Source organism: Balaenoptera musculus, chromosome 20, assembly GCF_009873245.2.
Source record: "Balaenoptera musculus isolate JJ_BM4_2016_0621 chromosome 20, mBalMus1.pri.v3, whole genome shotgun sequence".
Lineage (NCBI taxonomy): Eukaryota > Metazoa > Chordata > Mammalia > Artiodactyla > Balaenopteridae > Balaenoptera > Balaenoptera musculus.
The window spans coordinates 38,026,868-38,045,793 of NC_045804.1; the positions used below are offsets into that span (position 1 = coordinate 38,026,868).

At 38.7% G+C, this 18,926-nt stretch overlaps 1 protein-coding gene across 2 annotated transcripts in view; it reads right to left on the bottom strand.

Annotated features, from left to right (window-relative positions):
• ACACA (acetyl-CoA carboxylase alpha) overlaps positions 1 to 18,926 on the bottom strand; it is a 268,738-nt gene that overhangs the window by 162,183 nt on the left and 87,629 nt on the right. For both annotated transcript variants that reach the window (XM_036835516.1, XM_036835517.1), the window contains exons 5-10: positions 18,562 to 18,700; positions 10,294 to 10,403; positions 9,230 to 9,311; positions 8,145 to 8,243; positions 6,000 to 6,106; positions 2,731 to 2,841 (exon numbers count right to left, since the gene is read on the bottom strand). In XM_036835516.1, the coding sequence (XP_036691411.1) occupies positions 2,731 to 2,841; positions 6,000 to 6,106; positions 8,145 to 8,243; positions 9,230 to 9,311; positions 10,294 to 10,403; positions 18,562 to 18,700 (648 nt within the window). The remainder of the gene's footprint in view (positions 1 to 2,730; positions 2,842 to 5,999; positions 6,107 to 8,144; positions 8,244 to 9,229; positions 9,312 to 10,293; positions 10,404 to 18,561; positions 18,701 to 18,926) is intronic.

Sequence of the window (18,926 nt, forward strand, 5' to 3'; positions counted from 1 at the left end):
TCTATTGGTCAACCCAAGTCACAAGGCCAACCAAAATTCAAAAGGTGAGAAAAAAAGACTCTATTTCTTTGTGGGAAGAAGGCAAAATCATACTATAAAAAGGTGTGTATATAGGGATGGGAGGAGTTATCATGGTCATCTTTGCAAATACTCTCTCACATGCTCTTTTCTGTATTTTTCATCCTTTTTGTCTCTTCATGCTTCAGTCTGAATTTTCTTCTGACCTATCATCCAGTCACTAATTCTCTCTTCAACTGCATCTAATATGCCATTAAACTCCTCTATTCACTTAATTTTAGTTGTTGCATTTTCAGTTCTAGAATTTTCATTTGCTTCTTCTTTATAGTTTCCAGTTGTCTGCCAAAATTCTCAATCTTATCTTTAATTTCCTTGAATACATTAAATATAGTTACTTTAAAATCCTTGTCTGATGGATCCATTATCTAAACCCTCTGTGGGTCTGTTTCTATTGGCTTTTATTTTTCTTCATTTTCAAACACATAATTTGATATGCTTGCTTATTTTTTAAATTTATTTTATTGAAGTATAGTTGACTTACAATGTTGTGATGCCTGCTTATTTTTAATTGACTGCTTGAAACTGCATTTGAAAAATTAATAGAAATAATTTGAGGTTCTGGATGTTACCTTTCTCTAGAGAGAATTTATATTTGCTTCCTGCTGGTGGCTAGGGATGCTAGCAACCCTAGAACACCATGCTGGAGGCAAGAGTTGAGCATTTTGAAGCTGAGATTTAGTCCCTTTGAGAACTGGTCTATTTCTAGTTCATTCTTACTTCTTCAAGATCCCAACCTAAAATGTGGGAGGTTTCCCAGGGAACCCTCTTCAGCAAACCCTACAGTCTAAGGTTTTTCCTTTTAGTTTTATAAGACTGTTGAAAAATCGAATCAGCTTTTTTTTTTTTTTTTTTTTTGGCTGTGTTGGGTCTTCGTTTCTGTGCAAGGGCTTTCTCTAGTTGCGGCGAGCGGGGGCAACTCTTCATTGCGGTGTGCAGGCCTCTCATTGTTGTGGCCTCTCTTGTTGCAGAGCACAGGCTCCAGACACGCAGGCTCAGTAGTTGTGGCTCACGGGCCCAGTTGCTCCGTGGCATGTGGGATCTTCCCAGACCAGGGCTCGAATCCGTGTCCCCTGCATTGGCAGGCAGATTCTCAACCACTGTGCCACCAGGGAAGCCCTAATCAGCTTTTCAACTGCTTCTTCTCAAACTAAAGGATATCTCTAGGTAAAAAATGGCCTCAAACATGAGACCTCTCTGGGTTTCATTCTTCTCCTATATCTTAGCCCCCAAATTCTTCATTGCCTTGAAAGATCTCTAGTGCCTTAAAACAGATTTATTTTTTTTTAATTTGGCCACCTTTCCTAATTTGCTCTCAGTGGGAGGACTGATTTGAGTTACTTAGTTAATCATTACTGGAACTTAAGGACTTTTACATAAAACTTCCTAATCTTAGTATTCTAGCTATTTCAACTACTTGATTCCACAGTAATAAGTAATTTTGAATTCTCTAAAGGAGTTAACATTTTAAAAAATTAACATGCACTGACCTACTTATGAAATTAGAATTATTACAGAAGGAATAAAAAGTAAATGACAGGTAATATTCAAATATTGACACTCAAAATAGGATAATGCAGCAAAACAATACCTTTATCACTTTCTTTGTCTAGTATATCAAATCATGGAAGACCCAGCTCACAGAGTTTTTCTCTTTAGCTCATGACAATGAAGCAAGAAGTTTGGTGCTGAATGGTTTAAAAAAAAAAAAAAGGGGCAAATAATATGTGGCTAGGGGTACTAGTAAAAGATGGTACAAAGTAAAAGATGCTGGGAAAAATAAGAAAAAGTGGGAAGCTAGGGAAGTGAAAAGCCCAGAAGGTGTCCCAATTTTCCTTTTTCTGCCTCTTCTTTTTCTGGGTATTGGTAGGAGAAAAAAAAAAAGTGAGTCAAGTATGTAAGGGTGACTCTGAGGGCAGGAAAAAAGAGACTCCTGTCTTCTGATTCTTTCTCTAAGATTCTGAAAAGAAATCATTTTTTTGGCCTCCATAACCAACTTGTAGTATGGCCACATCCTTGGCTGCAAATCAGAGGATTAGGCAGAGAGAGATCCTAGGTTTAGCTTTCCTGAGCCACCCTCCGTCCTCATAGAACATGGGACTGCCACAGGGTCCCTGTGCCAGGGTGTGGTGGCCATGCAGTACAGGCCACGGTATTATAGACTACTGGGCCACAACACATGACAGAAACTCAGGAGCCTGCAGCCAATTTGAACTGAAGTGAGGTGAAGTCAATCAAAGAGCTTGAGTGAGGCCAGGCCAAGAGCATCCAGATCAGGAATTAACTGTGTCACATACATTGTCTAAAGTGCCAGCAGAAGAGGGGCACAAAAATGTAGAAAGGTACTGACTCTTGCTTGTTACTATGAGTTCCTATGAGCCACACAAACCATATGCAGGAGAGCTATCTGAGAAACTGAGCAATATTATATAAGACAGAATAACTCTACTGCTTGAATTACCTAAATGAATAAAACCTTAAATTGAACTGGACATTTCATTAATTCTTTTCCCCTGCTAATAAGCAGGTAGAGGCTAGAAAGAAAGACAGGATTAGCTGTAGATTAAAAAATCTAAATATTTTCTGGACATCCAAATTACATGCATCTCTGATATACATGTTAGTTCCAATAAATAACGACAGCTTGTACTCTACCTGTCTGAAGAGGTTAGGGAAGTCATCTGCATTGTTGACTTTTCTGATTCCCTTCCCTCCTCCTCCTTCTGAGGCCTTGATCATTACTGGATATCCAACTTCCTCCGCTGCCTTCAAGAAGAAAGAGAAAAATGGAAATGAGAATGGTATTAGTAGGGAAGGAGAAAACTGGCATTTTCTCCCTTTAAAAATGCTGTCATTTGGTAGGTCTATATATAGCAAAATAGAAAGATCCTGAAGATATACTATCAGGTGGGAAAAAAAAGTACCTGAATAATATCTGTACTAGTGGGTTGAACAAGAAGAAATTGCATTTTTTTGGTAGGTAAAAAAATGGTTGAATATTGGCAATTTGTATGGTTCAATCTAAGATAATCCCATATAGGTCAAAAACAAAGTAAAACTATATGTATAATTATGTATGCATTCACACACTTACATATGTAAGTATAAAAAAACAAGTCTAGAAAATCCACCAGTGGTGATTTATAAAAGGAAGATGAGTAGATATAAACTTTCACTTTTTACTGTATATATTTCTGTATTATTAGAATTTCTCATAAGATGCAGGAATTTGTCTATTACCCATAATTTTTATTTTATTTTATTTTATTTTCAAGTTACCAGAGTATACACTTTCTGTCTTTATTCCATAATTTTTATTTTAAAAAAAGACAAAAAGACATACACAGTTCACTTATTATAAGCTGATGGCCTCAGCATAGCTTCTGACCCTCCGACAACATATAAGACTCAACAAATCAGGATTCTCACATATCCAGAAATTTTTCTCACTCAACTTTTTGATAAAGATAAAAATAACAAGATACCAAAATATTAATGAAAGTAGTCAGAAAACTAATTTTCAACACATGCTCTAAATGTGCTTTTCACATTTACAGTATTTTATAATGATCAGGTGATGATCCTAAAACTTTTTGAATATTTAATTATATATCCATTAAGTAAGGAGCCAGTTAAATCACGATATACCTATTTACTAGACTACTATGCAATTATTAAAGGAATGAGGTAGCCTTTACATGCAATGATATGGAAGATGTCCATATTATAGTTAAGGCAAAAAGTAAATTGGGGAAAAGTTAACCAAAAGTTTAAAATAACTGAGTCATTCCTTTGTCAAAACATTCCAGTCTTTCACAGTTTACATTGTAACAATATCTAAAAAAGTGTCACCAGAAAAAGACCATTTCACATTTTAATTTTTGTCAGTAGATTAGGCATGAAAATCCTTCACTCACAGTCCCATCTCTTCTAAACTCTCTTAACTATTCACTTCTATGCTTATAAACAAAATTAGCATGATGAACTCAATCACTGGGTGATAAATGAAGAAACAGCCACAGTTGTGAGAAAGACTTAAAAAAAAATAGGGGGGGCTTCCCTGGTGGCACAGTGGTTAAGAATCTGCATGCCAATGCAGGGGACACAGGTTCGAGCCCTGGTCTGGGAAGATCCCACAGGCCGCGGAGCAACTAAGCCCGTGCGCCACAACTACTGAGCCTGCGCTCTAGATCCCGTGAGTCACAACTACTGAGCCCGCGTGCCACAACTACTGAAGCCCATGCACCTAGAGCCCGGGCTCCGCAACAAGAGAAGACACCGCAATGAGAAGCCCATGCACCACAACGAAGAGTGGCTCCCGCTCGCTACCACTAGAGAAAGCCCGTGCACAGCAACGAAGACCAAACGCAGCCAAAAAATAATAATAATAAATACATAAAATAAATAAATTTTAAAAAACACTATAAAAAAAAATAGGGTAGCCCACATGATATAAGAAAAAGGCAGGCCTTTTAAAAATATATAAAAGCTCTAGGCACAGGTCATCCATTTAAAATATTTTAGAAGAATTTTAATGCCATGAGGAAAATGCTTATGTATAGGTAGAAAAAAACCTAGGATTACAAAAACAATGTATATAGTAAGACCCTAATTTTACAATTATCATAATAATTATAGTTATGGGAATCTACTAATAAAGATTATCATTATATGAATCTATGAATCAAAAAAGGCTGGAAGAAAATATATGAATATGTTAACAAGACTTATCTTTGGATGGTGGGCTTATGGGTTTTATCATCTCTTTTCTTACTTTCCAAATTTTCTACCAGAAAATTTTATGTTTATAACCAGGAAAAAAAGGAATTTTAACTGATAAGCAAAATAGCTAATTCCCTACAAAGGGCTTCTACTCTTTTGCAAATTATAGCAAACAGAACATAGCATTAGCAATTCAATTAGAAATATTAATTCTTCTTATTAAGGAGATTACAGGATGCTTAACTTGAAATGCAAACAACAGAGCAAAATTAGTTGAGCATTCAGTGCTCCTCCTGAATTTATAACATACAAGTCAAACAAGAGTAGGGTGTTTTTCTAAAATATAGCCTCTTTCATTATCTCCTTGGAGGCATAACTGACACTTCCAACTAATTAAAAAGTGAAAGGGGAACAAACTGGAGAGAACTATGAAGAAAGAAAAAGTAATGTTAGAGAGCCGACCTCCTTTTGCTTGGGTTCGTGTTTCTACATGGACAGACAATAATTAGGGTAATAGTTTCAGCCTCTATCAGCTCCCTCCCTCATTCTTCCCCAAGGGAAAAAGAGTGAATTCTATGATTGGTCAGTTCGGAAGGAGAAACTGAGCATGTATAGCTCAGCCTTTTCCCCTTTGGGATCAGCCCACTACACAGAACATATGCTGTTTGCCAGCTCTCAGTCATACAATAAACTGAATGGCAAAAGCTCTGCCTCTGCGGTCATTCACACCACCAGTAACCAGTGAGCGAGCCTGCTTAACTGACATTCAGTTTACGAATCTGATTGCTGCTACACACTCAAACCATTTTCACCATCATCTCTATTCATAATAAAGCTGACATTTTGATCTCTCTCTGCCTGGCTTCTTGGTTCTGAACTCAAGTAGGGCAAAAAGTGTTGTTTGCCCCCAACTCCCCCCACATGCACACAAATACTAACAGGTGGTAGAGAATAGAATCAGAACCTCCTTAAAGCTCTGATTTAACCACCTAAGAAATGTTCTGTCCAAGTGAACGGCTTGCTTCAAAACAAATTTAAATTATTTTTGTGAAGCATAGGTCACCTCCTCATAAACTATACCTCCTGGTCTTACAACCCTAATGCCATCATGGGTGTACATCATGAACCAGGCTCCAAATCCCTGTATTTGGGACTATAAGTGGTCCATTGAAAAACATCACTCCCGAGAGTTAGTAACTTACCTTCAGCCCGTCATCCACATCCTTCACACAACCTTTTTCATATAGTTCCTGAGGAACATTTAAGATACGTTTTGAAAAATCATTTTCGTGCCAGTCCACACAAAGACCTGCAATAGATAACAATGACTTAAAAGCAGCTACAAAAGCTTCTGTTCTTGTCAATTTTCTGCTTATACCTTCTTTATTTCCCCCCACTGTTTTTTTGGCGGTGCCACATGGCTTGCAGGATCTTAAGTTTCCCAACCAGAAATAAAACGCAGCCCCACGGCAGTGAACGCGCCGAATCCTAACCACTGGACCACCAGTACCTTCTTTAAAATGCTTTCATATTTATCCAAAATTGAGGGTAGATGGGAGAAAGAAGGATACCATAAAACCCTGATCAGTCCTTGGAGTTAGCAGGATTTATCTATAGCAACACCTGGCCACTTGGGTTCTGTTGCTGGAAAAAGCCAAGAGAGCTAACAAGCAGCAACTTAAAAAAATGCAAGGACATACAAGACAAAACAAACAAAGAGAAAAGCACGTCAGACTTCTCACATAAACTCAGCAGGCAAAATACCTTCGATGTGCGTGTTCAGGGCTGCTCCAGGGCCAGAGGTCTGAGAAATAATTCAATCTTTATGAGCTCTTGGAAATGGAAATGGCGGTTTTATTGGCCTCAGCAGAGTCATGATTCCATACTCCCTGAATGTCCCTGTACTCAGCCACAAAGGGAATGGTATAGCCTCTCCATTCAAACAAGAACAAATTCAACGTTTTATTTTAAACTGTTTGACCCAGCCGGTCTGGAGAGGATATTGCAATCCCCCTGGAGAGCCAGAGTAACAAGAGTTCACATCTGTTCTGACTCAAGACAATGGTAGTTCCTATTCGGAAGAGGTTTTAGTGTATGTTTGCTCTCTGTGCTTCAGTACCAAAAAAACAGAAGTTCATATTGTTATCAGCTATAATAATTCACAAGGCACTCTTCAAGGGATTCATCAAGAATAAATCATTTTTACAAAAAATTCATCCTTCTGCATGTCTGAAAGAAAGGTTTATTATTGACCTCATTTTTCTGCATCAAGGGCAAGTGAGAGGTTGAATGGTATTAAACAAGCAAAGCAAATTATCAATAGACTGTGGGCTCAAATCAAGAAAACACTGGCAAAAAAGAATAGAGGGACTTCCCTGGTGGCACAGTGGTTAAGAATCCGCCTGCCAATGCAAGGGACACAGGTTCGATCTCTGGTCCAGGAAGATCCCACATGCCACAGAGCAACTAAGCCCGTGCACCACAGCTACTGAACCCATGTGCCACAACTACTGAAGCCCGCGTGCCTAGAGACTGTGCTCCACAACAGGAGAAGCCACCGCAATGAGAAGCCTGCACACTGCAACAAAGAGTAGCCCCCACTCGCCGCAACTAGAGAAAGCCCGTGCGCAGCAATGAAGACCCAACGCAGCCAAAAATAAATAAATAAAATAAATAAATTTATTAAAAAAAGAATAGATACATGTATATATATAACTGAATCACTTTGCTGTACACCTGAAACTAACACAACATTGTTAATCAACTATACTCCAATATAAAATTTTAAAAATAAAGATTAAATAAACAGAAAGAAAGAAAGAAAGAGAAAGAAAGAAAGAAAGAAAAAAAGAAAGAGAGAGAGAGAAAGAAAGAAAGGAAGGAAGGAAGAAAGAAAGAAAGAAAAAAGAAAATACTGGCAGGCAAACATCTGAGTAGGTGGGTTTTAGCTTTTTCTTAGTGATTCCAGTTACCTCCCAGGCAGGTTCAAAGGCCTAGTCCACCTAAGAAGTCCATCTCTGAGGAAGATTCTAGCCTACCCAGAGTAGATCTGAATCCACAGAACCAGATGAGTTTTCTCAGAGTTTCTCCAAATTAAGTCCCAAGATCATTTACATTACAATTTAGCATCTACATACCTGGTACAAAATTTACATTCTTAAGACATGATAAAATCACAGGTACAACAATTAAGCCAGAAGATACAAGATACCATTAATTAATGTGTATTCTATTTCTGTCAAATATCCAACGCATTTTAAAGCAGGCTTAAGCCCCAAGGCCACAGTCCCAAATATTCTACTGAGCTTTTCTACACTTTAAGATACAAACAAGAAATAATTTCTTACCACTGCCACTCCATGGAAGAGTTGGGATACCTGCAGTTTGAGCCACTATGGAAGATGCAATCTTATCCCCCAAAGCCCACATGGCCTGGCTTGGAGGACCTGAAAACAAAACAAGGAAAGAACCCTGACTGTAACATTTTGGCCTCGTTTCTGTCACATGTATTTTGTCTTCCATATAATTATTTTTGTATTTGTCTTGTATCCCCTACAGCACATATCATCAACATCAGAAACTTGATTATGGGGACTACTATGTTTTGGCTCATCTTTGTACCCTTCATAGAACCTAATGTGGTAAATTTTTGCATACAGGGAGAATTCAATATATATAAATATATGCTGAATTAAATTCCTGACAAATGTAACCCTGATTTTATCATCTGTCATGATCCAACTTTACCATATTAACAAAGTCTTTCTTTTTTTTTTTTTAACCAATATCCTGAAGTAAGGACAATAAAGTTTTGGTGTTCAAGTTTAAAATATTATACTCTCCTTGGTCTTAGGGAAACCCAAAAGGAACATTTATCTTTAATAGGCTTTACAAAGCATAATCATCATTGCAGAGATAGAGGCAGAAACACTTTGAGCCATATAACCTCAAATTTTCTCTCTGTATAGGATAGCAGAAAAGTCAGAAGAAACAGCTCTCACTTATAGGAATATAATCTATATGCTTAAATGTGAAGGAAATGATTCAGGGCACACTGCCAGCGTATCCTAAGTATTCAATTATCTTTTCTATATAAAAATAGGTCCTTTCTCCACATGTTTTCTTAACGTTAACGGCAAAGTTTTTAAAGGCCAGTGTTCTGGAAATCAGAGCCTCCTCCATATCTCATAGAAAAGAATCCAGGGACAAAAAACACAATCAAGATGCAGGATGTAAGAAATGATGAAGGATTAAAAAAAAAAAGAAAAAGAAAAAGAAATGAAGAAAAGGGTTACTCTGAGAGCTGCTGACTGATGAAAAAATAAGAGCCCAGTGCATGTTAAACAGAAGAAAAGTAGAATATAGAGGAGAATATGGGCCAAAATGACAGAGAGAAACAGAAAGACACGAACAGAATATCAGAAAGGCTTACCCATGAAGGCGATGCCATTTTTCAAAAGAAGTTCTGGGAGCTTGGGATTCTCAGAAGCATGACCCCAGCCAGCCCAAACTGCCTACAAGGGAACACAATATAATTCATTCTTAAAATTCATATTAAAAAGAACATGATAAACTGTATTACTTTCTACCAAGACTGGCCCTGCTCCATGAGGTACAATAGCTCCATGGCAGCCTAATGCCTAATTCAGCTTCTATGCCTGATTCTTGGCAAACTTTTCACAGAACAACAATAAGCAGTCCGTTGTGGTAAAACCTCTGAAGAGGTCAAAAACAGGTTGAAACTGATATTAAGATCCAGCTAGTATTGTTGCTCTTTAGGAAACTCAGTTCATAGCCTTTCAACTAGACTCTATAGAGCCTCTTCTAGAAATGTTGGTTTTCTTCCACAGATTGAATTACTTTGGCCACCCAACTCCACCTTCATATCTAGTGGTTATACTGCCATACAAATCCCAAGTTTTTTTCTCTTTGGGCTTTAAGACACTTACCCTAAACTCCTCAACACAATGTGATAGGGAAGAAACAACCTCCTTCTACACTACCATATTCTGGACTACGAGTATTCCATTGGAAACAGGCAACTTTTACTTACTAGGAGGTTTGAAGGTGAAATGGATAGAATAATCTCTGAAAGACCCTTACAAACCTCTTGTTTGGATTACGTTTACTTTATGTTGGCTCATTCCATTCTTTCCATCTTTCCTTTCCCTGTCTGTTATATCCCATATAAAGGCTTTTACCAACGTTCAACAAAGATGCTTCATATAAAATTAAAAGTTCTTCACTGGACTGGCTATCCCCTTGTGCCCAACTGTAAAATGGCTGAATTTGGCAAAGGAAACTCTTCTCAATACCCTGTAATGGCCTATGTGGGAAAAGACTCTAAAAAAGAGTGGATAGATGTATATGTATAACTGATTCACTTTGCTGTACAGCAGAAACTAATACAACATTGCAAATCAACTATACTCCCATAAAAATTTTTTTTTTAAAAAGGCTCAATTTGGATTTCGAGGAGACGCTGGCATCTCTTACTTGTACTGGAATCCTTTTAGCAATATCAAGAATTAATTCCACATTTGCATAGTTGTTGTTGTTTGGTCCTCCTGGCACTGGCACATAGTGATCTGCCATCTTAATGTATTCTGAAAACACAAGCAAATTAACAGAGAACACATGCTTTATTTTCAGAAATGTAACAGCAGAGCAAAAACTGTGTAAAGGACAGGTACCATCATACGTAACCACAGGACAAACTGTATTAATGGGGTAATTCCCAGAACCATTTATTTGGAGGCTCTTTGTTAAGCCACAGTACTAACAGTGGTAATCTCATAGTTAGGAGCTCTTACACTAAAACAGCAGGTCTCAAACTTTTCACCGTGTGACCTTTTCAAAGGGTCTTTATGATCCCTATATCAAGGATGATGTATCTGTCATTTAAGGGGCCCATTATTCTATTCTGAGAAAAAGCTCAGTGACACCTTTTATCTTTAACTTGCACTATATTCTGGGAAAGCCCTTTTCCTGGTGTAAAGCTGGGACAGAATGGGGAAACAGGGTAGAGTCTGGAGGGTCCGTAGACTGGCTAAACAGGAAAGGTTAGTTATAGGAGTCTATCAAGTGCTTGAAAAACGTTTATCTGGATGGAAAGATACTTTAAAAAGATAACTTCTTTCCCTCCTTACTTTTTTTTTTTTTTTGGCTCAGTATCCCCTTTCAAATCTGTCACCTGATGTTTCTCTCTTCCTTTTCTGGCAGTAATTGTGGCAGAGCAGCTACAATGTGCAGGGACTGTACTAAGCGCTTTATATATATTATTTCATTTCATCCTCAATAATCTTATATATAACATGTATTATTAGCACCCAGTTTACAGGGAATTATGGCTTGGGGCAGTTAAATAACTTTCTCAAGGTCCATCTCCACCATATTTATTATGTTTCTTATCTCGTGCTCTTAATTTTTAAAGGTTTTAAGTCCTTCTTTAAAAATTCCACTCAGAGTAAGATATGAGGCCCTAACAGTTTGTTCAAAATAAAAACAGGTATATCATTCTCTCTGATTATGAGGGAAAGCGTGCTGATTATTTAAAAATTTAGAAAATATATCAGGATGTGCTGTTTTTTAAAAGTCAAAATCACCCATTGTCCCACAACTCAGAGATAGTCAGTTCATGCTTTGATATACTAGAAACCATAAACTGCTAACCAATTTAATATATTGTGGATATCTTCCCATACTAACTGAACCACTTTAGACCCTCACTTGCAATGGGGGTGCCAAATTGCCTATACTCTCACCTATATTGGGTATTATCAATTTGAAATTTTGCCAGTCCTATAAATTTTTTAAAATCCCTATCTATTATTGTTTTGGTTAGCATTTCTTTGATTATCATTGGAATTGAATCTCTTTTCATGTGTTTATTGTTCCTTTTTAATTCTTCTTTTATGGACTATCTATTCATGTTCTCTGTTCATTTTCTTTTGAAGGGTGTCTTGTGCTCATATTATAGGTAGAAACTCTGCTGTTAACATGTTTTTCTAGGTTATCGCTTGTCTTTAACTACCACCCACAGAGGTAACCAGATTGCTGTTTTGGTATATGTCATTACACATTTTTTTTTTCTCTGACTATACACAATGTACTTTCTTTCTACTATTATATCATGCTATCAGTCTCCTTACAGCCAACTTTTTTCTAAGCAATTGTGATGGACAGACCCATGATCCCAAGTCTCCAGGTATTCATATCTTAAGTTATCCCCTCTCCTTGGGTGTGGGCACAATCTATGACTTGCTTTTAGCCAAGAGAATATGGCAAGGATGAGGAGATGTCACTTCCAAACTAACAGTGCATAAGCATGTAGCCGATCTTACTGGGAGACTTTCCCTTGCTGGCTTTGAGGAAGCAGGCAGTCATTTTGGGGTGGCCCACGTGACAAGGAGCCAAGAGCAGTCTCTAGCCAACAACCAGCAACACAATCAGGTCCTCAGTCCAAACAGAAAACTGAATGCTGCTAACAACCATGTTAGTTTGAAAGCAGATCCATCCCAAGTCAAGCCTCAGATGAGACTGCAGCCCCAGCTGAATGCTGATGGCAGCCTTGTGATAACCTGAAGCAGAAGACCCAGCTACAGAAACTGAGGTAATAGATGTCCATTGTTTTAAGTTGTTAAATTTGTGGTAATAGTGTTACACAGTAATAGATAAACAGTGTAACAATTTGTCAGAATATATTCTCAGACCAATAAATGTTATCCCGAAAAATTTTTTTGTTTTTATTTTTTTTAACATCTTTATTAGAGTATAATTGCTTTACAATGGTGTGTTAGTTTCTGCTTTATAAAAAAGTGAATCAGTTATACATATACATATGTCCCCATATCTCTTCCCTCTTGCATCTCCCTCCCTCCCACCCTCCCTATCCCAACCCTCTAGGTGGTCACAAAGCACAGAGCTGATTTCCTTGTGCTATGCGGCTGCTTCCCACTAACTACCTATTTTAAGTTTGGTAGTATATATATGTCCATGCCACTCTCTCACTTTGTCCCAGCTTACCCTACCCCTCCTAGTATCCTCAAGTCCATTCTCTAGTAGGTCTGCGTCTTTATTCCTGTCTTGCCCATAGGTTCTTCACGACCATTTTTTTTTTTTTTTTTTTTTTTTAGATTCCATATATATGTGTTAGCATACGGTTTTTGTTTTTCTCTTTGTGACTTACTTCACTCTGTATGACAGACTCTAGGTCCATCCACCTCACTACAAATAACTCAATTTCGTTTCTTTTTATGGCTGAGTAATATTCCATTGTATATATGTGCCACATCTTCTTTATCCATTCATCTGTTGATGGACACTTAGGTTGCTTCCATGTTCTGCCTATTGTAAATAGAGCTTCAATGAACATTTTGGTACATGACTCTTTTTGAATTATGGTTTTCTCAGAGTATATGCCCAGTAGTGGGGTTGCTGGGTCATATGATAGTTCTATTTTTAGTTTTTTAAGGAACCTCCATACTGTTCTCCATAGTGGCTGTCTCAATTTACATTCCCACCAACAGTGCAAGAGGGTTCCCTTTTCTCCACACCCTCTCCAGCATTTATTTTTGTACATTTTTTGATGACAGCCATTCTGACCGGTGTGAGATGATATCTCATTATAGTTTTGATTTGCATTTCTCTAATGATTAATGATGTTGAGCATTCTTTCATGTGTTTGTTGGTAATCTGTATATCTTCTTTGGAGAAATGTCTATTTAGGTCTTCTGCCCATTTTTGGATAGGGTTGTTTGTTTTTCTGATATTGAGCTGTATGAGCTGCTTGTAAATTTTGGAGATTAATCCTTTGTCACTTGCTTCATTTGCAAATATTTTCTCCCATTCTGAGGGTTGTCTTTTCGTCTTGTTTATGGTTTCCTTTGCTGTGCAAAAGCTTTTAAGTTTCATTAGGTCCCATTTGTTTATTTTTGTTTTTATTTCCATTTCTCTAGGAGTTGGGTCAAAAAGGATCTTGCTGTGATTTATGTCATAGACTGTTCTGCCTATGTTTTCCTCTAAGAGTTTGATCGTGTCTGGCCTTACATTTAGGTCTTTAATCCATTTTGAGTTTATTTTTGTGTATGGTGTTAGGGAGTGTTCTAATTTTATTTTTTTACATGTAGCTGTCCAGTTTTCCCGGCACCACTTATTAAAGAGTCTGTCTTTTCTCCACTGTATATTCTTGCCTCCTTTATCAAAGATAAGGTGACCATATGTGCATGGGTTTATCTCTGGGCTTTCTATCCTGTTCCATTGATCTATATTTGTTTTTGTGCCAGTACCATACTGTCTTGATTACTGTAGCTTTGTAGTATAGTCTGAAGTCAGGGAGCCTGATTCCTCCAGCTCCCTTTTTCTTTCTCAAAATTGCTTTGGCTATTTGGGGTCTTTTGTGTTTCCATACAAATTGTGAAATATTTTGTTCTAGTTCTGTGAAAAATGCCAGTGGTAGTTTGATAGGGATTGAATTGAATCTGTAGATTGCTTTGGGTAGTATAGTCATTTTCACAATGTTGATTCTTCCAATCCAAGAACATGGTATATCTCTCCATCTGTTTGTATCATCTTTAATTTTTTCATAAGTGTCTTATAGTTTTCTGCGTACAGGTCTTTTGTCTCCCTAGGTAGGTTTATTCCTAGGTATTTTATTCTTTTTCTTGCAATGGTAAATGGCAGTGTTTCCTTAATTTCTCTTTCCCATTTTTCATCATTAGTGTATAGGAATGCAAGAGATTTCTGTGCATTAATTTTGCATCCTGCTATTTTACCAGATTCATTGATTAGCTCTAGTAGTTTTCTGGTAGAGTCTTTAGGATTCTCTATGTATAGTATAATGTCATCTGCAAACAGTGACAGCTTTACTTCTTCTTTTCTGATTTGGATTCCTTTTATTTCTTTTTCTTCTCTGATTGCTGTGGCTAAAACTTCCAAAACTATGTTGAATAATAGTGGTGAGAGTGGTCAACCTTGTCTTTTTCCTGATCTTAGTGGATACAGTTTCAGTTTGTCACCATTGAGAATGATGTTGGCTGTGGGTTTGTCATATATGGCCTTTATTATGCTGAGGTTAGTTCCCTCTATGCCTACTTTCTGGAGAGTTTTTATCACAAATCGGTGTTGAATTTTGTTGAAAGCTTTTTCTGCATCTATAGAGATGATCATAGAGGCCGGCGTAACGTTGCACCAGCCTGAGGTGCGCCGTGTGTTCTCCTGGGGAAGTTGTCCCTGGATCATGGGACCCTGCCAGTGGCGGGCTGCACAGGCTCCCAGGAGGGGAAGTGTGGAGAGTGACCTGTGCTCACACACAGGCTTCTTGGTGGTGGCAGCAGCAGCCTTAGCGTCTCATGCCCGTCTCTGGGGTCCGTGCTGATAGCCGCGGCTCGCGCCCATCTCTGAAGCTCCTTTAAGTGGTGCTCTTAATCCCCTCTCCTCGGGCACCAGGAAACAAAGAGGCAAGAAAAAGTCTTTTGCCTCTTCAGCAGTTCCAGACCTTTTCCTGGACTCCCTCCCGGCTAGCTGTGGCGCACTAGCCCCCTTCAGGCTGTGTTCACGCAGCCAACCCCAGTCCTCTCCCTGGGGTCTGACTTCCAAAGCCGGAGCCTCAGCTCCCAGCCCCCGCCCGCCCCGGCGGGTGAGCAGACAAGCCTCTCGGGCTGGTGAGTGCTGGTCGGCACCGAGCCTCTGTGCGGGAATCTCTCCGCTTTGCCCTCTGCACCCCTGTTGCTGCGCTCTCCTCCATGGCTCCGAAGTTTCCCCCTCCGCCACCGCAGTCTCTGCCCGCAAAGGGGCTTCCTAGTGTGTGGAAGCCTTTCCTCCTTCACAGCTCCCTCCCACTGGTGCAGGTCCCGTCCTTATTCTTTTGTCTCTGTTTTTTCTTTTTTCTTTTGCCCTACCCAGGTACGTGGGGAGTTCCTTGCCTTTTGGGAGGTCTGAGGTCTTCTGCCAGCATTCAGTAGGTGTTCCATAGGGGTTGTTCCACGTGTAGATGTATTTCTGATGTATTTGTGGGGAGGAAGGTGATCTCCACATCTTACTCTTCCGCCATCTTGAAGCTCCTCCCCACAAAATATTTTTTAATGGGTGCATGGTATTTCATAGAATTGGTGTAACAGATTTTACATAACTAATCACTAATGGCGGACACTTAAGTTATTCCTGGTTTCTTGTTATTTTAAATAACACTGCAATGAATATCCCTGTATGAACGTTTTTGCCCCATTACTGATTTTTGTTCCTCAGAATAAATACCAGGAAATAGAATTTCTTAATCAAAAGATATGAGTACTTTTGTCCACTGGTGCTCATGATCCCATCTCCTTCCATCTCCTCTAGCTCTCTTGTGTACTGCTACCCCCCGGCCCCCACCCCTGCCCTTGGCTCCTTCCTCTCAGAAACATTCCTAAGTCTCTTCCATTCTGAAAAACAAAAATTCTCTCTTGACCCCAAATTTCTCCTTAGTTACTGCCTTTTCTTTTTCCCTTCTCATCCAAAATTCTCAAAAAACTTGTCCACATTGGCTGTCTCCATGTCCCATCCCATTCATTCCTTATCTTCCTATATTAGTCTGCATACTCACATTGTTCCACTGAAACTTTTCCTGCAAAGGTTACCAGTGATTCCCTAATTGCTAGACAGATTTTGATTCCTATTTTATTGGACTACTGACACCTTGAGCCTTCCTTATTGAAATTCTCTTTTCTCATTGCTTTTCTCTTCTGTTTCTTCTATTTCTCTGACCATTTCTTCTCCACACTGTTTATGGGCCTATCTTCCTGAGTCTATCCCTAAATTTTAGCCTTCTATAAAATTTCATCCTTAACCCTCTTCTCTTCATTTTCTATCTGATCTTTCAGGAGGTAGTGTTAACTATCACATATTTGCCAATAATGTACACTCTTAATCTCTAGTTCTCATTATTTCTAAGTTCTAGAAGGATATATTCAATTTTTTGTAGGATTTCTAGAATCTGCTTGTATCACATGTACTCCAAACCTAATCTGTCTCCCCACCAAAAAAAACCCCACCTTGCTCTTATTACTATATTATCTATTATTTTGCTTTTGTTGATGGTGCTAACATGAAAAACAAGACCATCCTTGACAAATACTAGATCATGTCTTGTACTTTAACAAGCCACTTGCAGTTTCCAAAAACCACTGTGTCACACCTTCAAACATTTGCATATATGTTCTTTCTGCCTGTAATACCTTTGTCTTTCCCCTAGTTGCTTCACTAACTCTTACTCATTCTTGGCTAGATGAAAACCATTTTGGAAAGCTCTCTTAACCCAGTTAACCCCTCTTAACCCTTAACCCAAGAGCAGGGGCCAGAGCTACGATGTCTCATCTCTGTGTTCCATGTACCCTGTGCATATTTCTATTATAGCACTTACCTCACTGTATTGAAATTATTTGTTTCCTAGAGCAAGATCATATCTTATTAAACTGTGGGTCTCCATGTTCATTGAGTGAATGAATAAATGAATTAATAGGAGCACCAAGAAGAAACAAGGAAAAAGAAATCATGCAAGGTACTTTATATTTATTATACACAATTTCATCTTTACAACTATCCAGTAAAATAGACATGATTTTCCTTTCACATATACGAAACTGCAGCTGAGAGGTGTTGAAGGGTCAATCTAAATGATTTCATATAATAACATCTATTTTCCAATAAATTGGTGCCTTCTTCATTTCTAAAGATAATATAATAACCCTTACTACTTAGGAATAGTCTTAATATCATTGTCTCAATATAGAGAGTACATATAAAGACCAAAACAGCTTTAAAAAGACAGCTCTTTAAAGAGCTAATGTTGGACTTCCCTGGTGGTGCAGTGGTTAAGAATCCGCCTGCCAATGCGGGGGACACAGGTTCGAGCCCTGGGCCGGGAAGATCCCACATGCCATGGAGCAAATAAGCCCATGTGCCACGACTACTGAGCCTGCGCTCTAGAGCCTGTGAGCCACAACTACTGAGCCCACGTGCCACAACTACTGAAGCCCACACGCCTAGAGCCTGTGCTCCACAACAAGGGAAGCCACCACAATGAGAAGCCCGCGCACCGCAGTGAAGAGTAGCCCCTGCTCGCTGCAACTAGAGAAAGCCCGCATGCAGCAACGAAGACCCAATGCAGCCAAAGATAAATAAATAAATAAATTTATTTAAAAAAATAAAAAAAAATAAAGAGCTAATGTTATCTGTGGGTACTCTGTCTTAGAGATTATACTTTAGTGATAGAAAGTATGAAGAGGAAGGACTAGCCACAACCTCTCAGCTACACCAATAGTCCTTATCTACCTCTCTCAGATGGAAAACCATCTAAGCAGAGAGAATATGCCAAAGAGCCTACAGAGTGGAACCTATTTGGGTCCCAAGAGGTCTCCCCCTCCCAGGAGGAGGGAAAAAACAATCTTAACCTTAAAATTCTCTAAAATTCAATGTAACTCATAAGGGAAATAGCATTTCCTTCCAAACGTTTCTACTGACACATGCTAAAGAATGTGGCTTAGCAAATAACACTGAAAACCCATATCAACACTTTGGTTAAATTTCTACCTATTTTTACTTAGAACACAGGTGTCTACGTTGAGGTTAAATGTAATACAATCCTTGTCTACACCTACTATTGACACTTTTTAAAAGAGAAATCCTTGGGTTTGGGAATCCCCCTGAGTTAACATTCTTCTCCTTAAAGGCTGTGCCATTCAATGTTTTATGCTTGAGGATGATGCTTTCTTAATGTTCATAACTTACCTGCATTGGCTTTCAGGTCTTCAGGTGTGACCATGACAACAAATCGGATTGCACGTTCGTTTCGAAACATCTCATAAGACCACCGGCGGATAGACCGCATACATTTCACTGCTGCAATGCCATTGTTGGCAATGAGAACCTGGGACAGTGGGAACATGGGAATTGGAGAGAAGTAGAAAAGACAGGCAAAGACAGAGGAAAAGAGATGAAATCACTTTTGTAGATCTTCCTCTGAAAAGCCAGAGTTTCAATTAGGCATTTGTATTGTTGGTCTAGGCAGTTAGGAACCAACTCCCACATGATCAAGGGATATTTTAAGATGTTAGCTAAGCAAATACTTCAATATGTGCCAGCTAAAACTTACT